General features: G+C 57.7%; 2 protein-coding genes across 2 annotated transcripts; one reads left to right on the forward strand and one right to left on the reverse strand.

Annotated features, from left to right (window-relative positions):
- Nucleotides 1-1,478: 1,478 nt before the first annotated feature.
- On the reverse strand, nt 1,479-5,834 carry P3H4 (prolyl 3-hydroxylase family member 4 (inactive)). The gene is made up of 8 exons (XM_054281767.1): nt 5,352-5,834; nt 3,907-4,056; nt 3,606-3,777; nt 3,402-3,530; nt 2,359-2,504; nt 2,189-2,275; nt 1,933-2,074; nt 1,479-1,855 (listed from the first exon to the last, which is right to left on the reverse strand). Exons 1-8 carry the CDS (start codon nt 5,832-5,834, stop codon nt 1,845-1,847), a joined length of 1,320 nt encoding a protein of 439 aa, XP_054137742.1. The 3' UTR covers nt 1,479-1,844.
- Nucleotides 5,835-7,374: 1,540 nt separating this feature from the next.
- On the forward strand, nt 7,375-14,751 carry FKBP10 (FKBP prolyl isomerase 10). Its single transcript, XM_054281763.1, has 10 exons — nt 7,375-7,595; nt 8,725-8,870; nt 9,729-9,918; nt 10,754-10,899; nt 10,988-11,177; nt 11,889-12,034; nt 12,597-12,786; nt 13,484-13,626; nt 14,135-14,298; nt 14,521-14,751. Exons 1-10 carry the CDS (start codon nt 7,375-7,377, stop codon nt 14,704-14,706), a joined length of 1,722 nt encoding a protein of 573 aa, XP_054137738.1. The 3' UTR covers nt 14,707-14,751.
- The last annotated feature ends 989 nt before the right edge of the window (nt 14,752-15,740 follow it).

The raw sequence follows: 15,740 nt of genomic DNA on the forward strand, positions 1-15,740 counted from the left end.
GGGGCTCAGCCCCTGCCAGAGCTGCAAAAGCCCCGGTGAGCAGGGGTTCCAGCAGGGCAGGGTGGGGTGCTGGCAGCCTCTTGCCACCCCCTTCCTTCCATTCCCATCCCTTCCCTCCCCCGGGGCCAACGCTGTGATTCAGCCTCTCAGTTTCAGTCCTCGTAGCCAATTTCCACGCGGAGCGGGAGGGAACAGGGCAGGGAGGAGTGAGCAGCCACAATGCCCTGTGCCTCGTGCCCAGGGCTGGCACGGGTTTGTGGGCACCAACAGAGACCCCCAAAACACAGGAGGGCACCCCACCCTGCCACCCCCACCTCCATGGAGGGATGCAGGCTGCACCCTCTGATCCAGGAGCATCCCCAAGGAGCAGGGTCACAGGGTTGGACCCCAGAACAGCCATCACTCATGGATATCACACCCCAAAAGAACCATCACTCATGGATATCACACCCCAAAACAGCCATCACTCATGGATATCACACCCCAAAAGAACCATCACTCATGGATATCACACCCCAAAACAGCCATCACTCATGGATATCACACCCCAAAACAACCATCACCCATGGATATCACACCCCAAAACAACCATCACTCATGGATATCACACCCCAAAAGAACCATCACCCATGGATATCACGCCCCAAAACAACCATCACTCATGGATATCACACCCCAAAACAACCATCACTCATCACGCCCCAAAGCAACCATCAGTTCATGGATATCACACCCCAAAACAACCATCACTCATGGATATCACACCCCAAAAGAACCATCACTCATGGATATCACACCCCAAAACAACCATCACTCATGGATATCACACCCCAAAGACCTACATGGGGTAGGACCTGCTGCCCTCCAGCCCCCTGCAGCTCTCCCCCTGCCTCACCTGACAGCCTCAATGGTCATGGATCCCTTTTGGGGTGCCCCTCATGGAACCCAGAGCCCCACAGGAGCCTGGCTGCTGTCATGGCCTCCGTGGGTCCCCACAAGTTCCCCCAGGTCATCTGTGGAGACATCCAGGCCTGAACTCATCCCTTCCTCTCCCACAGCAGAGCCTTTCCTACCCTGAGCTCCTGGATCCCAGCACATGGAAGGTGGAGGCAGCCTTGAAAAGACCAGTCTGGGTTTTATTAAAAGTTCAGCACCAGTAAATATATAAAAAGAGCAACTGTGCAAGAGGGGAAATCTTAAATTAACGGAGCTTAAGGCCAGAGAGGGCTGGTGTGGCAAAAATTCAAGGCACAGGCAGGGCATGGGTGCCACAGCCTCACCCCGTGGTGACACAGGGAGGTGACACGGGGAGGTGACACAGGGAGATGACACACCAGGAGGCCCCTATAGCACCAGGCTGGGGAGTCCAAGGGGAGCTGGCAGATTGCCTGGGAGGCTGGAGGAACAGGAGCAGGAGCCTCAGGAAGGGGCAGGAGCAGCTCCAGCATTGTGCATTGCTTCCCAAGCCCCTCAGGACAACATAGGGGTGGATCCTGGTGCATCATCCACAGCTCTGGGGGAGCAGCTGAGGGACACAGAAATCCATCCCCATGCTGTGGGGCATCACTGCTGGTCAGGGCTCCTGGGGCACCGGGGACAGGGGTGGCCCAGGCTCCTGGGCAGGCAGGGACCTTCAGGGCTGCTGCTGTTCCTCTGATGGGAACTGGGCTGTGCCAGCAGACTTCCCAAAGGCAGCCCTGCTGCAGGATGCTGGGCAGGACTGGCCCCTCCCCATGAGTCTGAGTTTTACCGGTGGCTGGGAGGAGCCCGATGTCCCCAAGATGGCATCGCAGAGCCACCACTGTCCAGCTCAGTTGGTGCTGGCTCCCCCTCCACCCGGCTCATCATAGGATCTCTGCAAACAAGGAGAGTTTGGTGGCACCAGGGGTGTGGGCAGCAGACCCCCCCCACCCTACAGCATGACCCCCAGACCTTGCTCGTCTTTGTCTCCTTTGGTCTTGGGCTCCTGCCACCACTCTGAGAAGAATCCCTCCTCGTAGTCACCTTCACCCTCGAACTCGCCATCAGAGGGCAGCTCCAGCACCTCGGGCCCCTCGGCACCATCCACCTCCATCTGCAGCACAGGAGGAGGCAGAGGGGCTCGGCATCCCCACCTGCAGTCTGCTCCAGAGCTGTTTTGGGGGGGTCACACCCCCACCCACACCACCCTGCACCCCACACCAGGTACCTCATCATCCTCATCCTGCAGGTACTGCCGGGCGAACTCCAGCATCTGCTTCTGAGCCGCCGTCTGGTTGTGGTACCTCACGGCTTCCTGGGCACCCAGGGGAGAGGGGCTGGGTCAGACCCTCCCTGGGCATGCAGGGCCACAGCACGGGGGGCTGGGGGGGTCCTCACCGGCCGTGGCTCGAAGTCTTCCTCGCGCAGGCGCCAGCGCTCGCGGTGGAAGCGGTAATAGACCAGGTTCTGCTGCATCACCGTGTCCCCCGGGTCGAAGAGCATGTAGCTGGAGACGCTGCGCACCGCGTCCTGCACGTCGTTCACTGCGGGGGGCAGAGCCAGCTGATGTTGGGGTGTGATGGAACAGCCCTGTCTCAGTCATCCTGGGTCTTTCCCCAGGCGTGCCAATCACCTCTCCCTTCCCCTCCCTTGCCCCTGCTGAGTGACATCTGTCAATCTCGGCATTCCAGAAAGGGCATTGTGTGATTGGTGAGGTTCAAAAGATGCCTCTCAGCCCTGGGGACATTGGGCTATCCAGGTGTCATTCGTCCCCTGAGACTTTCCCCCCTTACCTGGTTGGTGGCTCCCTACCCCTTCCCTGCCCCTCTCCCTGGGGTTCAAAGGAACAGCAACCACGGGCTCAGGGAGTTCTGTTGGAGCTGGTGCTGCATTCAGAGGCCTGTGTGCCAGGAATAAAGCTCTGGATCCAAACCCTCCAGCAAAACCTGACTCCTTTTCCTTCACCTTGCCTTGAAGCTTCTCTGCCACCGGTAAACCGGAGCTCCTGCATGCCTGGACTTGTCCCAATTGCCCAGCTGCCATATCCAGCTAGCCAAAGGTGTCTCTGAGGTGAAACCACCACAGCTCCCACCTCTGGTCAAGCAGCAAGGGCCAGAGCAGCCCAGGCACGTCCCATCCAGCTATATTGGTATTTCATTCCAATATATTGGTGCCCAACGTGGGGCAGCTCCATCCTGGGGATGGATCAGTCAGGGAAGAGACCCCTGAGGTGGCACCCTCACTTTTGCTGCAGCATCCAGCCAGCCAAAGGTGTCTCTGAGGTGAAACCACCACAGCTGCCACCTCTGGTCAAGCAGCAAGGGCCAGATGAGCCCAGGCACGTTCCATCCGGCTATATTGGTATTTAATTCCAATAAGCTGACACAGGGGGACACCCCTGACAGGGCACACAGCACAGCCCCGCTCCCAGCGGCACTCACGCTTGTAGTAAGCGAATTGCAGGTAGTGGTACATGGTGGCCACGAATTTCTCCACGAAGTATCCGCCCACGTTGGGGGTGAGCTCGGTCTCGCAGTCCACCTTGCACTGCAGCACGCTCACAAAGTGGTCTGGGAGGGAGAGATGTTGGGTGTTGCAGCCCCTGATTTTCTCCCCAAATCTGCCATCCCCCAGCCCCCCACTACCTGCGATGGCAGGGTAGAAATCCTTGAACTCCTGGAGCTCGTAGGCGCCCTCACAGCCGGCCAGACAATCCTCGTAGGCCTTGTAGTACTCGGCCAGAGCCTGCTCCATGTCGGCTGCACTGCTCCTGAAATCCCCACTGTTGTACAGCTTCACTGCCCGCACGAATATCGGCTGCAAGGACCCCAGCTCAGTGAGGGAGAGCTGCTCCCCTCGGGGCTTGGCAGCACCAGGTGGGCTTTGAGCCCTGGGGAGCCCCTCTGAGCCCCTCTGAGCCCTGCCCCAGCCCCCTCCCCTCCTCACCTCATAGGGCTGAGCTTCCAGGTCCACCAGGTATTCATCCACATCCAGCATGGTCCTGTAGTAGTTCAGGTACCTCAAGGTCATCTCATGCTTGGGGTTCTTCTGCAGGAAGGTGTGGGCAGCAGACACGGCCTTCTCGATCTTGTTTGACTGTGGAGGGAGGCGCAGAGACCTTCTGGAGGGCAGCCTGAACCCACAGTGCAGCCAAGGGGGCCTCAGCACCCAACCAGAGCCCTGGGCTACAGGACAGAGGGGTGATCCTTGTAGGGAACAGCCCTGAACCCCCAGTGCACAATCATCCACTGGCAGGGATGAACAGACAGGATCTGGAAACGTGGACATTGCAGGTAACTCCAGCCACGCCAACCTCCTGGCTGTGCCCATGGTGGGCACAGGGGCAGCTCAGCCTCTCACGGGCACCCACATCCAGCCAGGAGTGATCCACGTGGTGTGAGGAGGATCCACGTGGTGTGAGGAGGATCCACGTGCTGTGGGTTTGACCCACACCTCCACCCCTCTCCCGCACTGCCATCAGACCTGGCTGCTGCCCCTGCTGCTTGATGGGCTCAGGCTGCAGCTCAGAGGAGCAGGGAGGGAGGGTGGTTTGAACAACCCATCCACGAAATGGATTTGGGCCAGAGCAGCAAGAGGAAAAGGCATTAAGGATGAAGCCAGGCAGTCCCTCACCACTGCCAGGTGAGTGGGGCTGCAGTGCTGAGTGCTAAAACAGCACCAGCAGTGGAAGGTGCCAGGGACCAGAGGACTGTCCCCTGCCAGAGCCACTCTGGCCAGCACATGCCCACCTCAGGGGGTGCCTGATGAAACCTCCCTCCCCAAAACCTCCCTCCACGTCTGCACTGTGAAGCTGAGCAAGTCCTTCTTTCTTAGAGAGCATCCAGACACGTGTCCCACCACAATCACAGAGGCACTGCACCCTCCAGCCCAGGCCCCTCAGGCTGGGGCAGCCCCTGTGTGCTCCCTGCCTGTCCAGAGAGACCTTGGGCTACCAGGGCAACATAAGGTGGGAGAGAGGGACACAAGCACAGGGGCCCCCAGTCGCCCTGCCTGATGTGTCCCAGATGATGCTGACGTGCCACGGCTCAGGGGCAGCATGGAGGAGCTGCTGGGGGATGCCAGATGGGGAGGGAAGGGGAGGGGAGGCACCTGACAGCAGGGTGCAGGATGGAGTGGGGCACAGATAGACGGGAGTGAGGTTCAGGCTGGGCAGATCAGAGGCGGACAGTGTAGGATGGGGGGCACAGGATGGGGATGCAGAACGGGGGTGTCAAAGAGGACGTACAGGATGAGGGGCACAGGATGAGACCCGCGAAGGGGTGTGCCCAGTCAGGGGGGGTATCATGGAGTGGAAAGATCAGTGGTGCAGGACAGAGAAGCAGGACCCCCCCACCCCTTCCCCCGTCCATTTGCACCGCCTCACGCCTCACCTTGAAGAGCGCGTAGTGCAGGTACTGGTAGGGCTGGCGGCGCTGGAAGTCGCGCAGGGTCTGCGCCGGCGGGTAGCGCAGCTGGAACACGGGCAGCTCCCGCTTGCAGGCGCGCAGGCAGCCGGCCCGGAGCAGCAGCCGCCCGAAGAGCCGCAGCTCCCGCTCCCACTCCCGCTCCCCGGCCGGACCGTCCCCGGCAGGAGGGGGCTCCCCGGCGCAGCGGCGGTGGCAATGCGCCTCGCTGTCCCGCAGCAGCCGGTGCAGCCGCAGGCTGGCCTCCAGCCCCCGAGCGCTCTCCGCCCACTGCGCGTCCGCGTACTGCTCCAGCGCCCGCTCGTAGGCGCTCTGCAGCGGCTCCAGCGCGGCCGCGGGGAAGCCGCGCACGCTGTACTGCTCGTACTGCGCCGCGCACAGCCCGGCCGCCAGCAGCAACACCGGCAGTGCCCGCGCTACCGGCACCGGTACCGGCACCGCGCCGCCCATCCCTGCTGCCGCGCACTGCCCGCGCACCGCGCACCGCCCCGCGCACCGTCCCGCGCACCGCCCCGCGCACTGTCCGCGCAGCGCTCCACGCTCCACGCCGGGCCCCGCGCACCGCCCCGCGCAGCGCAGCGCTCCACGCCGGGCCCCGCGCAGGGGGCGGGCAGCAGCGGGGATGGGCGGTGCGTGGCGGGCGCGCAGGGTCTTAGTGCGGCTCCGCCGGCCCCGCGGGGGCTGCGCGGGAGATGCGCGGGGGATGCGCAGAGCAGCACCATGCGCGGGCAGGCTCTCCAGGCCGGCGGCGGCCAGAGGTGTCCCCGCCGCTGGCCCGTGCCAAGCCCGAGGCCGCACGCCCTGTGCCGTGCCAGATCCCGGCCCCAGAGCTGGCCCGTGCCAGGCCTCGGCACGGCCGCAGTGGCCCCGGCCCAAACCCAGCGCTTTGTCGCTGGCCGGACGGTGGCACTGAGGGATGTCACTGCGCGGGGCAGCAGCCAGGACAGTGCTGAGGTTTCTCCCTGCGGAGCAGAGGGTGCGGCTGTGGTGCCACCAGCCCTGTCAGCACTCACTGGGCACAGTGAGGCCGTGTCCCAGCACCATGTGTCCCTCCGGGCTGCTCCGAGCCGTGCTGAGGGTGCTCCCCCCGGTGTGGGGTGGCTGGGGGGCTGCAAACCCCCCTGGGGCTGGGCTGGGGGAGCTGATGGTGCTTGGCTGGAGCTGTTTCTCTCACTGGTAGCCCTGAGCCTCAGAGGGGCTGGGCTGGGATTTGCGTTTGGGTTCACAGCCTGTTGCATTTCCCACCTGGAACTCACCAAGGCTCTTGGTACAGGTCCTGCTTCTTGCCGATGGATTTGGGGGAGCAGGGATGTGTGGGCAACACCTCTGAGACAGTTTGAGGCTCGATTTGTCTGGGAAGAACTGCTGGGAGAATTTCATATTTTTGAGTAAAGGCTCTGCCAGCAGCAAACTCGTTATTAAAACACTTAATTCCTTTTATTTACTCTCCCGAACTGCTGGGACTGAGCAGCAGCATCTTGGGCCGGGTGCAATGAGCTGGCATGGGCAGGAGGAAGAAGAGGAGGAGGAGGAGGCACAGCAGCGCTAGGACCTAGGGCCGGGACGGGCAGGGCCGGGCTGGGCCTGCAGCCGCACAGAGGAGGAAAGGAAAAAAGGGGGAAAAAAAAAAAGAGAGAGAGAAAGTAAATAACGAAATAATGAGAGGGAGGAGGAAAAAAAATAGAAAAGTAAAAAAAGAGGGAAAGGAGGAAGAAGAGAAATAAATAAAGAAGGGGGGAAAACCGAAGAGGAAAAACAAAAGAGGGGAACAGAATGACCCCTCCGGCGTGGATCGCTCCGTGCCGCGGTGCCAGCTCCCGGCGCGGCGGGGGGAGCGCGGCGGGGCCCGGACACGTCTACAGAAATTCCAGGCGGGCCGGGCTGGGCTGGGCGGGCGGAGGGGAAGGCACGGGAAAGAGAAAGGGGCGTCCTGAACCCCCCGCCCTCCTCCTTCCCTTCCCTTCCCTTCCGCCGCCTCAGCCCCAGCGCCATGGCCATGGCCCCGGGCAGCCGCTGCTGCCTCCTCCTCCTCCTCCTCCTCCTCCTGGCCGTCCTGGGGGCCCCGGCGCTGGGCGACCCCGGCCCTTTGGAAGACGTGGTGATAGACAGATACTATATCCCCAAAATCTGCCTGCGGGAGGCGCAGATGGGGGATTTCATTCGCTACCACTACAATGGGACCTTTAAAGATGGCAAAAAGTTTGACTCCAGGTATCGGCCGCGGCTCCGCGGCGGCTGCATGCGGGGGGCAGCTGCGGGACCCTGCATGCCTCCCCCAGCCCCCAGCCCGCGTTCCGGGCTGGGCAGGCAGCCTGGAGACCCCGCATGCCTCCCCCAGCCCCAGCGCAGAGACAACGCCCGGCTTGGAACCGAGGAGGGGTTTGGTGGGTGATGGGGTGACTCAGGAGCCTGCACATGTGTCAGCCTGAAGCGAACCCCAGCCCAGGCTGCAGCCCCCCAAACTGATCCCACAGGAGCTCCCAGCCCTTCGGGGAGCCTGCACCCCCCCAATCCACAGAGCTGTGCTAATTTGGCCCTAATTGGCACGCTGTGCACGCAGGAACACGTATGTGCATGTGCAGCACAGGCAGGGAAATGCTCGGAGCACTTTGAGACGTGGCAGCAGCAAAACCCTTCATTATCCCAGAGGCTTTGCTCTGCTGGCCTCAGAGCTCCTTGGCCCCCTGCTCTGCTTGTGCTGGCTGGGAATCGGGGCTGGGGCAGCCCCTGGTTTGCAGCACCATGTGCAGGAAGGAGCACTGAGGACACAGGAATAACTGAAGCCACATAGCAATCAAAATTTCCCAGGCAGGTGTTGTTTTGGAGCTCTGGAAAGCAAAAGGGGTTCACAGTTTGATGTGATAAGACACAGTTTGATGTGTCTTATCTTTCTTGTGAGCATCAATGGGGAACAAATTAACTGCAGTGAGAGCCTCACTGCTAAACAGAATTCTCTGTCAGGAGGACATCTGCTGCCCCAGTAGTTTCTTGGAGTATATTAAGGTTTAAAAATAAAAACAAATTTGCAGCTTAAAACTGAGGCCGGGACGTCATCTTTCCTCATCACTGTGTAAAGCTCTGCTGTGCCAGGTACAAAATGATTTGGAAGCAGCAGAGCTGCCAGCCTCCAGCCCAGCTCAGTGGGTGAGATCTGGGGAGGGTCTGGATGGCTTCTGGGGCTGAAATCCTGACCAGCAGCATGGGATTGAGCCCTCCAGCACCTGCATTTTTGATCTATGGGCCCTGCCTGCCACACAGACGGTGATGTGAGACCCGCCCTGGCAGCTTTGGGAGCTCCATCCCTTTTCTCAGCCCTGACGGCTCTGTCCCTTTGCCCCAGCTACGACAGAGGGGCCACGGTGGCCGGCGTGGTGGGCGTCGGGCGGCTGATCACGGGCATGGACCGGGGGCTGCAGGGCATGTGCGTCAACGAGCGGCGCCACCTCATCGTGCCACCCCACCTGGGCTACGGCAGCATCGGCGTGGGTAAGGGGCCCTGGCACGGGGGGCTCGGGGAGAAAAGCCCCCAGGGGCAGGGACAGGGCTCCAGAGGTCCCCTGGGAGATGTGGCCCAAGTAAGGGTGGCTCCGCGGCCAGAGAGTGGTGCTGAAGTGGGGCTTCCCTGGTGTGGTGTTTCCCATGGTAGGAAGGAAATGATGGATCTGACTCCACGTTCTTAGAAGGCCAATTTATTATGATATGGTATGATGTGATGTGATATGATATATATTATATCATATTATACCATATATTGTACCATATATATTATATCATGTATATTACATTACATTACATTACATTACATTACATTATATTACATTATATTATATTATATTATATTCCATTACATTATATTCCATTCCATTCCATTCCATTCCATTCCATTCCATTCCATTCTACTATATTATACTATGTTAAATAATAGAGAAAGGATACGGACAGAAGGCTTAACAAGATATTAATTAAAAACTCGTGACTCTCTTTTCAGAGTCCTGACACAGCTTGACTGTGGTTGGTCATTAAGTCAAAACAATTCACGTGTTGGATAAACAATCTCCAAACCACATTCCAAAGCAGCAAAACACAGGAGAAGCACATGAGATAATATTGTTTTCCTTTTTTTCTGAGGCTTCATAGCTTCCCAGGAGAAGAAATCCTGGTGAAGGGATTTTTCCAGGAAATATGTCAGCGACACCCTGGGAATGTGGGGTCCTGCCCCAGCTGGGCTGTGCTGGGTCTCCAGCAGTGGCTTCAGGGGAGGCTTTGGGGGGCAGAGCCCATGGCTGGCCTGGGCTCAGTGTTGGCCCCACTCAAGGTGCTCTGTCCTTGCTGCTGCCCCTTTAGCGGGGCTGATCCCCCCAGATGCCACCCTGTACTTCGACGTGGTCATGCTGGACATCTGGAACAAGAATGACAAGCTGCAGATCACCACCCTGTCCAAACCCGAGCGCTGCAACCGCACCGTGGAGAACTCGGACTTCGTGCGGTACCACTACAACGGCACCCTGCTGGATGGGACCCCCTTCGACTCCAGGTAGGGACACTGGGGTGTCCCCTGGCCTCAGGGCACCTGGGATGCACCCTCTGCCTGACACTGGGCCACTCGGGGTGGCTGGGACCCAGGGAGAGCAGCCTGGGCACACAAGTGTGTAGGAGTGCAGGGGGTAGGACGGTTGGGACAGACGGAGACGAGAGATCTCTGGAGCCAGGTCATGGAATTTGGGGTTTATTGCAAAGGGGCCCTGCTGGGAGCTGCCAGGCACAGCTCAGAGCAGGCCTGAGAGAAGAGAGGGTAGAGAGCATGAGATTGTAAGAGCATAAAAGGGTAAGAGAGCGAGGTTCCCGTTACAATACCATAAATCTTCTTCTGTGTTGAATATTCTAATTCTCACTAACCAGTCTAGTACAAGATACAAATCCTATAGCATTTACATACAGCCTATAAGAATCACTACATTACCATATTGTGTTACGTTTTAAGCCCTAAAAACTCCTCTTTGGGCCCCTTCTGCCAAGCTGTAGGGTCTGCTCTGACCCTTGGGCCTGTCTGCAAGCAGAGGGTGTTGTTTCACCTTCAGCCAGCCATGGTTTTCCAGATGCTCAGTAACTAAAGTATCTCAAAACTTGCTTTCATTTCAATATCACTTATAGTTTTTATGTTCTCAAAATCTTTTACCAGACAATCATATTTATAAGGCTTTACTGTTTCATCTTCCCCAAGAAGTTGGAGCAGCCTCACTCTGTCCTGCTCTCCAGCAGGGCTGGTGCAGCTCCATGACCCCCCAAAGCAGCCTCTGGCACAGCACTGCTCTGCCTGGGGCTGCTGCTGTGGCCCCGGAGCCATCCTCATCCTCATTCTCCACCACCAGCTACAGCAAGGGCAGCACCTATGACACCTACGTGGGCACGGGGTGGCTGATCAAGGGCATGGACCAGGGGCTGCTGGGGATGTGCGCTGGGGAGAAGAGGAGCATCATCATCCCCCCGTTCCTGGCCTATGGGGAGAAGGGCTACGGTGAGCCAGGCACCCCCCATGCTGCCAGCTCTGAGCAGAGCCCCCTGGTGCAGGACCCTCCTTCAGAATGAGCTGTTTCCTCTCCCAGGGACGGTGATCCCGCCGCAGGCGTCGCTGGTGTTCAGCGTGCTGCTGGTGGATTTCCACAACCCCAAGGATGGCGTCTTCCTGGAGCACCTGGAGGTGCCAGAGACCTGCAAGCGCCGGGCTGTGACCGGGGACTTTGTCCGCTACCACTACAACGGGACACTCATGGATGGGACCCTCTTTGACTCCAGGTTTGGGATGGGACACTCATGGATGGATGGGACCCTCTTTGACTCCAGGTGTAGGAGGAAGTTCCCCTGTAGAGAGAGCCCCTGATTTCCTCTCCTGGCTGCAAGGAAAAGCTGGAGAGGGGATGTCAGAACCCAGGAAATTCCTCTGGCTGCTCTGGAGGACTCAAGCCCCTGTCCAGGGGGCTCAGAGACCGTGGCACAGAGCACAGGACCCCTGTGCCTTTGATTTAGCCCTTGGAAAAAAAAACAATTACCAACCTTATATGAAGAATTACAAGCCATGAAAGTTTAAGTAGAATTATAGTGAATTTATCACAGGGTGGAAAAATAGATTTTTGGGGTTTTTGTAATGGAGGTTCAGGGGGCAAGATGGAGGAATCTGGGCATGTCCAGCCTTTCTCCTTCTTCTTTTGGGCCTCCATCTTCTGCTGTGATGGTGGCACTTTGGGATTGGTTTAGAGGTTTTAGTGTAAAAAGATAAAAGATGGGCAGAGTGCCTTGGACTGTCTTGCTGAGCAACCTCAACAAGGGGACAATGGGCATGAAATAGGCTAAAAAACCCCAATATCTGTTTGTTGCATCTTTTGGAGCAAAGTTTGGTTCCTGGGCAAGCAGGAGAGGCTGGGTTGGGGTGTAGGGTCTGAGGATTGATGGATTGATGGTGCTGTGGGCATTGATGGGTTGATGGTGCTGGAGGTTCTCTCGCTGCAGTTACTCCCGCAATCAGACCTACAACACCTACATTGGGAAGGGCTACATCATCCCTGGCATGGATCAGGGGCTGCAGGGCGTCTGCATTGGGGAGCACCGGCGAGTGGTCATCCCCCCACACCTGGCCTACGGGGAGAACGGCGCAGGTAAACGGGCAGAGGGCTCTGAGGGGCAGATGGGGGCTCTGGTGTGCTCTGAGGGACAGCTGTGGGCTCTGGTGTGCTCTGAGGGGCAGGGATGGGCTCTGATGTGCTCTGAGGGCACATCAAGGGGTGTGGTGGCGATCACAGGGGTCCCAGGATGAGGGAATAGATGAGAATCTTGACTCCATGTTTCAGAAAGCTGATCTATTATCTTATGATATGTATTATATTAAAAGAAAATGATGTATGAAAACTATACTAAAAGAATAGAAGAAAGGATTTAATCAGAAGAAATAGAAAGGAATGATAATAAAATCTTGTGACAGACCAGAGAGTCCGAGACAGCTGGACTGTGATTGGCCATTAATTAAACCAATCACAGATGCACCTGTTGCATTCCACAGCTGCAGATTATCATTGTTTACATTTTGTTCCTGAGGCCTCTCGGCTTTTCAGGAGAAAAAGATCCTAATAAAAGGATATTTCATAAAATATGTCAGTGACAAAGGGGTGTGGGAAGAGGCAAGGAAAGGCTCCAGCATCTCTCCTCATCCTCCTCTTCCAGGGGATAAAATTCCCGGCTCAGCCGTGCTCATCTTTGACGTTCACATCATCGATTTCCACAACCCCGCGGACCCGGTGGAGATCGAGACTGTGTTCCGGCCCGAGGGCTGCAATGTCACCAGCCGCCACCGCGACTTCGTGCGCTACCACTACAACTGCTCCCTGCTGGATGGCACCCGGCTCTTCTCCTCGTGGGTGCCCCCCGAGCATCCCTGTCCTTGCTGGGGACAAATCCTGGCTGGCACTGGGCTGGGGGTGACAGGCCCCGGGAGCTGGGACAGGCAGATCGGCCACGGGGCAGCAGGAGGGGTCAAGGGACACAGAGGGATGGACAGATGAAGGGTTGAAGGGATACAGAGGGATGAACAGAAGGGTTCAAGGGACACAGAGGGATGGACAGATGAAGGGTTGAAGGGACACAGAGGGATGCACAGAAAGGTTCAAGGGACACAGAGGGATGGACAGAAGGGTTCAATGGATGCAGAGGGATGGACAGAAGGGTTCAAGGGACACAGAAAGATGGACAAAAGAAGGGCTCAAGGGACACAAAGGGATGGACAGCAGGAAGGTTCAAGGGACACAGAAGGATGGACAGAAGAAGGGTTGAAGGGACACAGAGGGATGGACAGCAGGAAGGGTTGAAGGGACACAGAGGGATGGACAGAAGAAGGGTTGAAGGGACACAGAGGGATGGACAGCAGGAAGGGTTGAAGGGACACAGAGGGATGCACAGAAGAAGGGTTAAAGGGACACAGAGGGATGGACGTGGCTGTGGCATGGAGGCAGTGGAACTTCATGGCACGCCCGGATGGAGGATGTGGGATTCTGGGATGGAAGGGGTTGGGATTTCAGGGCTTTTCTCACCTGTTTCCTCTGTGCCTCCTGCAGCCATGACTACGAGAAGCCCCAGGAGGTGACCCTGGGGGCCAACAAGGTGATTGAGGGGCTCAACAGTGGCCTGCTGGACATGTGTGCAGGGGAGAGGAGGGTGCTCATCGTGCCCCCACACCTGGGCCACGGGGAGAGCGGAGGTAGGGCAGTGTGACCGTGTTCACAGGGGTCTGAGGATGGGGGAAGAGATGAGGATCTGACTCCATGTTTCAGAAGGCTTGATTTATTATTTTATGATATATATCATATTAAAACTATACTAAAAGAATAGAAGAAAGGATTTCATCAGAAGGCTGGCTAAGAATAGAATAAGAAAGAATGATAACAAGGGCTTGTGTCTCGGACAGAGAGTGTGTGCAGACTGTGATTGGCCATTAATTAGAAACAACCACATGAGACCAATCACAGATGCACTTGTTGCATTCCACAGCAGCAGATAACCATTGTTTACATTTTGCTTCTGAGGCCTCTTAGCTTCTCAGGAGGAAAAATCCTAAGGAAAGGATTTTCCATAAAAGATGTCTGTGACAGGGGAGATGTGTGCAGAGCAAACTGGGTGGTCCAGCCTTGCCGGGCTGGGCTCCATCCATCACCCCTCACCCTGCCAGGGCTGTGGGGCTCAGGGCTTTGCCTGTGCTGTGTTTCCAGCCCGGGGCGTGCCTGGCAGCGCCGTGCTGCGCTTCGAGGTGGAGCTCATCTCCATGGAGGAGGGCGTTCCTGAGGGCTACCTCTTCATCTGGCACGGGGAGCCACCAGCCAACCTGTACGAGCAGATGGACCTCAACAAGGACGGGGAGATCCCTGCTGAGGAGGTGAGGGGGTGCAGGAGGAAAGGGGGGCACACGGGAGCCCACCCTGGGCAGCAGCACTTGAGGGGCACTTGGGAGCCTGCAGAGCTCTGCAGGAAGATCATCCCAGTAAAAATCATTGCTGCAGGGTGTGGGCTGTGTCCCCAAGGGCAGCCTCTGCTCCCTGTCCTTGGCATGGGCTGTGCAGAACCAAGCAGCATCATCTGTTCCCTCTCCCCTCTGCAGTTCTCCACCTTCATCAAGAGCCAGGTGGCAGAGGGGAAAGGCCGCCTGATGCCCAGCTCTGACCCGGAGAAAGTCATTGCTGACATGTTCCAGAACCAGGACCGCAACCAGGACGGGAAGATCACGCCCGAGGAGCTGAAGCTCAAGTCGGATGAGGACCAGGAGAAGATTCACGAGGAGCTCTGAGGGGCAGCCCCTGCTGTTCTGGAGACAGGACTCATCCTTGCCATGTCATGGCTGCTCTCCCACCCTGGGATCTGCCCCTCTCCATCCTGCAGGGGGTTGGGTTTTGATTTTCACCTCTTTTTAACTGAGGGTATTTTGATGTGTTCTCCTGAGCAGGAAAACTCAGCCCCCAGCTAATAAACCCAGACAAGAAGATGTCCCCTCCCTAAGCCCCTTCATCCCACACCAGTGAGTGCACATCCAGCTCCAGCCCCTCACCTGGCTGTGCTGTAGGGAGGATTCCCCTTATCTCCATCACTTTTTTGTAGTTTAGGGTTGGGGATTGGATTTTTTATATACACATTTAAAATTCTTTAGAGAGAAGGAAGAGAAGGTTTTGTCCCATTCCCTGCTCTGCCCCTGCTGCCATCCTCCCTGGGACACGAGGCTGAAGAGGGCTCAGGTTCCCAGGGTGAACTCTGCAGGCATCTGCTGTCCCCAAAATCTGCAACTGTGGGGCCTGGCAAAGCCCTCATCAGCCGGGAGAAGGGAACAGCTCCATTGCCCAGCCCTCAGGGAGCAGCACTGTCCCCTCCACTCCCTCCCAGCCCCAGGGACTGAGACACATCAGAGCTGTTTAATTTCAATGCCCAAATGCAGGTCCTGCTGCTGGGACCAGCACAGCTCCCAAAACCTCTGCAGTCTGTCCTGGACAGGACAGGAGGAATGCAGGAGCACAGCACTGCAGAGTGAACCCCTCAAACAGAGACTCTGCCTTGCACCAAATAAATCATTCCTCCAGGTTTCCAAGGAGTTTGACTGTGTTTGGTAACTTTGCCACGATGAAACCATCCCCATGTGTTGGGGTACAGGCACAGGGACCTTCACCAGTGCCCAGGGGGATTCCAGGCTCCAGCATCCACTGGCTCTGGCAGGAAAAACCAAAATTCCCACCTTGGATCCTCCACCAAAGCCAACAGGGCTTTAGTTCCAGCACCCAGTGAGGCTGGGGGGCTCTGGTGAGATGAGGAGCAGGTTGCCAGTGCCAGCCAAGG

The sequence above is a fragment of the Melozone crissalis genome, unplaced genomic scaffold (genome assembly GCF_028551555.1).
Source record: "Melozone crissalis strain CALT ecotype California unplaced genomic scaffold, PUWL_Pcris_2 ptg000032l_1, whole genome shotgun sequence".
Classification (NCBI taxonomy): Eukaryota; Metazoa; Chordata; class Aves; order Passeriformes; family Passerellidae; genus Melozone; species Melozone crissalis.

What these genes read in the sequence shown, in the direction of transcription:
- FKBP10 (XM_054281763.1), top strand. Translation starts at nt 7,375, where the DNA reads ATGGCCATGGCCCCGGGCAGCCGCTGCTGCCTCCTCCTCCTCCTCCTC. An exon ending in GGGACCCTCTTTGACTCCAG is followed by an intron (nt 11,178 to 11,888) that starts GTTTGGGATGGG and finishes CTCTCGCTGCAG; the next exon opens with TTACTCCCGCAATCAGACCT. An exon ending in GGGAGATCCCTGCTGAGGAG is followed by an intron (nt 14,299 to 14,520) that starts GTGAGGGGGTGC and finishes TCCCCTCTGCAG; the next exon opens with TTCTCCACCTTCATCAAGAG.
- P3H4 (XM_054281767.1), bottom strand. Translation starts at nt 5,834, where the DNA reads ATGGGCGGCGCGGTGCCGGTACCGGTGCCGGTAGCGCGGGCACTGCCG. An exon ending in TGGAAGCTCAGCCCTATGAG is followed by an intron (nt 3,778 to 3,906) that starts GTGAGGAGGGGA and finishes GGGTCCTTGCAG; the next exon opens with CCGATATTCGTGCGGGCAGT. An exon ending in GCAATTCGCTTACTACAAGC is followed by an intron (nt 2,505 to 3,401) that starts GTGAGTGCCGCT and finishes TGCCCCCCGCAG; the next exon opens with TGAACGACGTGCAGGACGCG.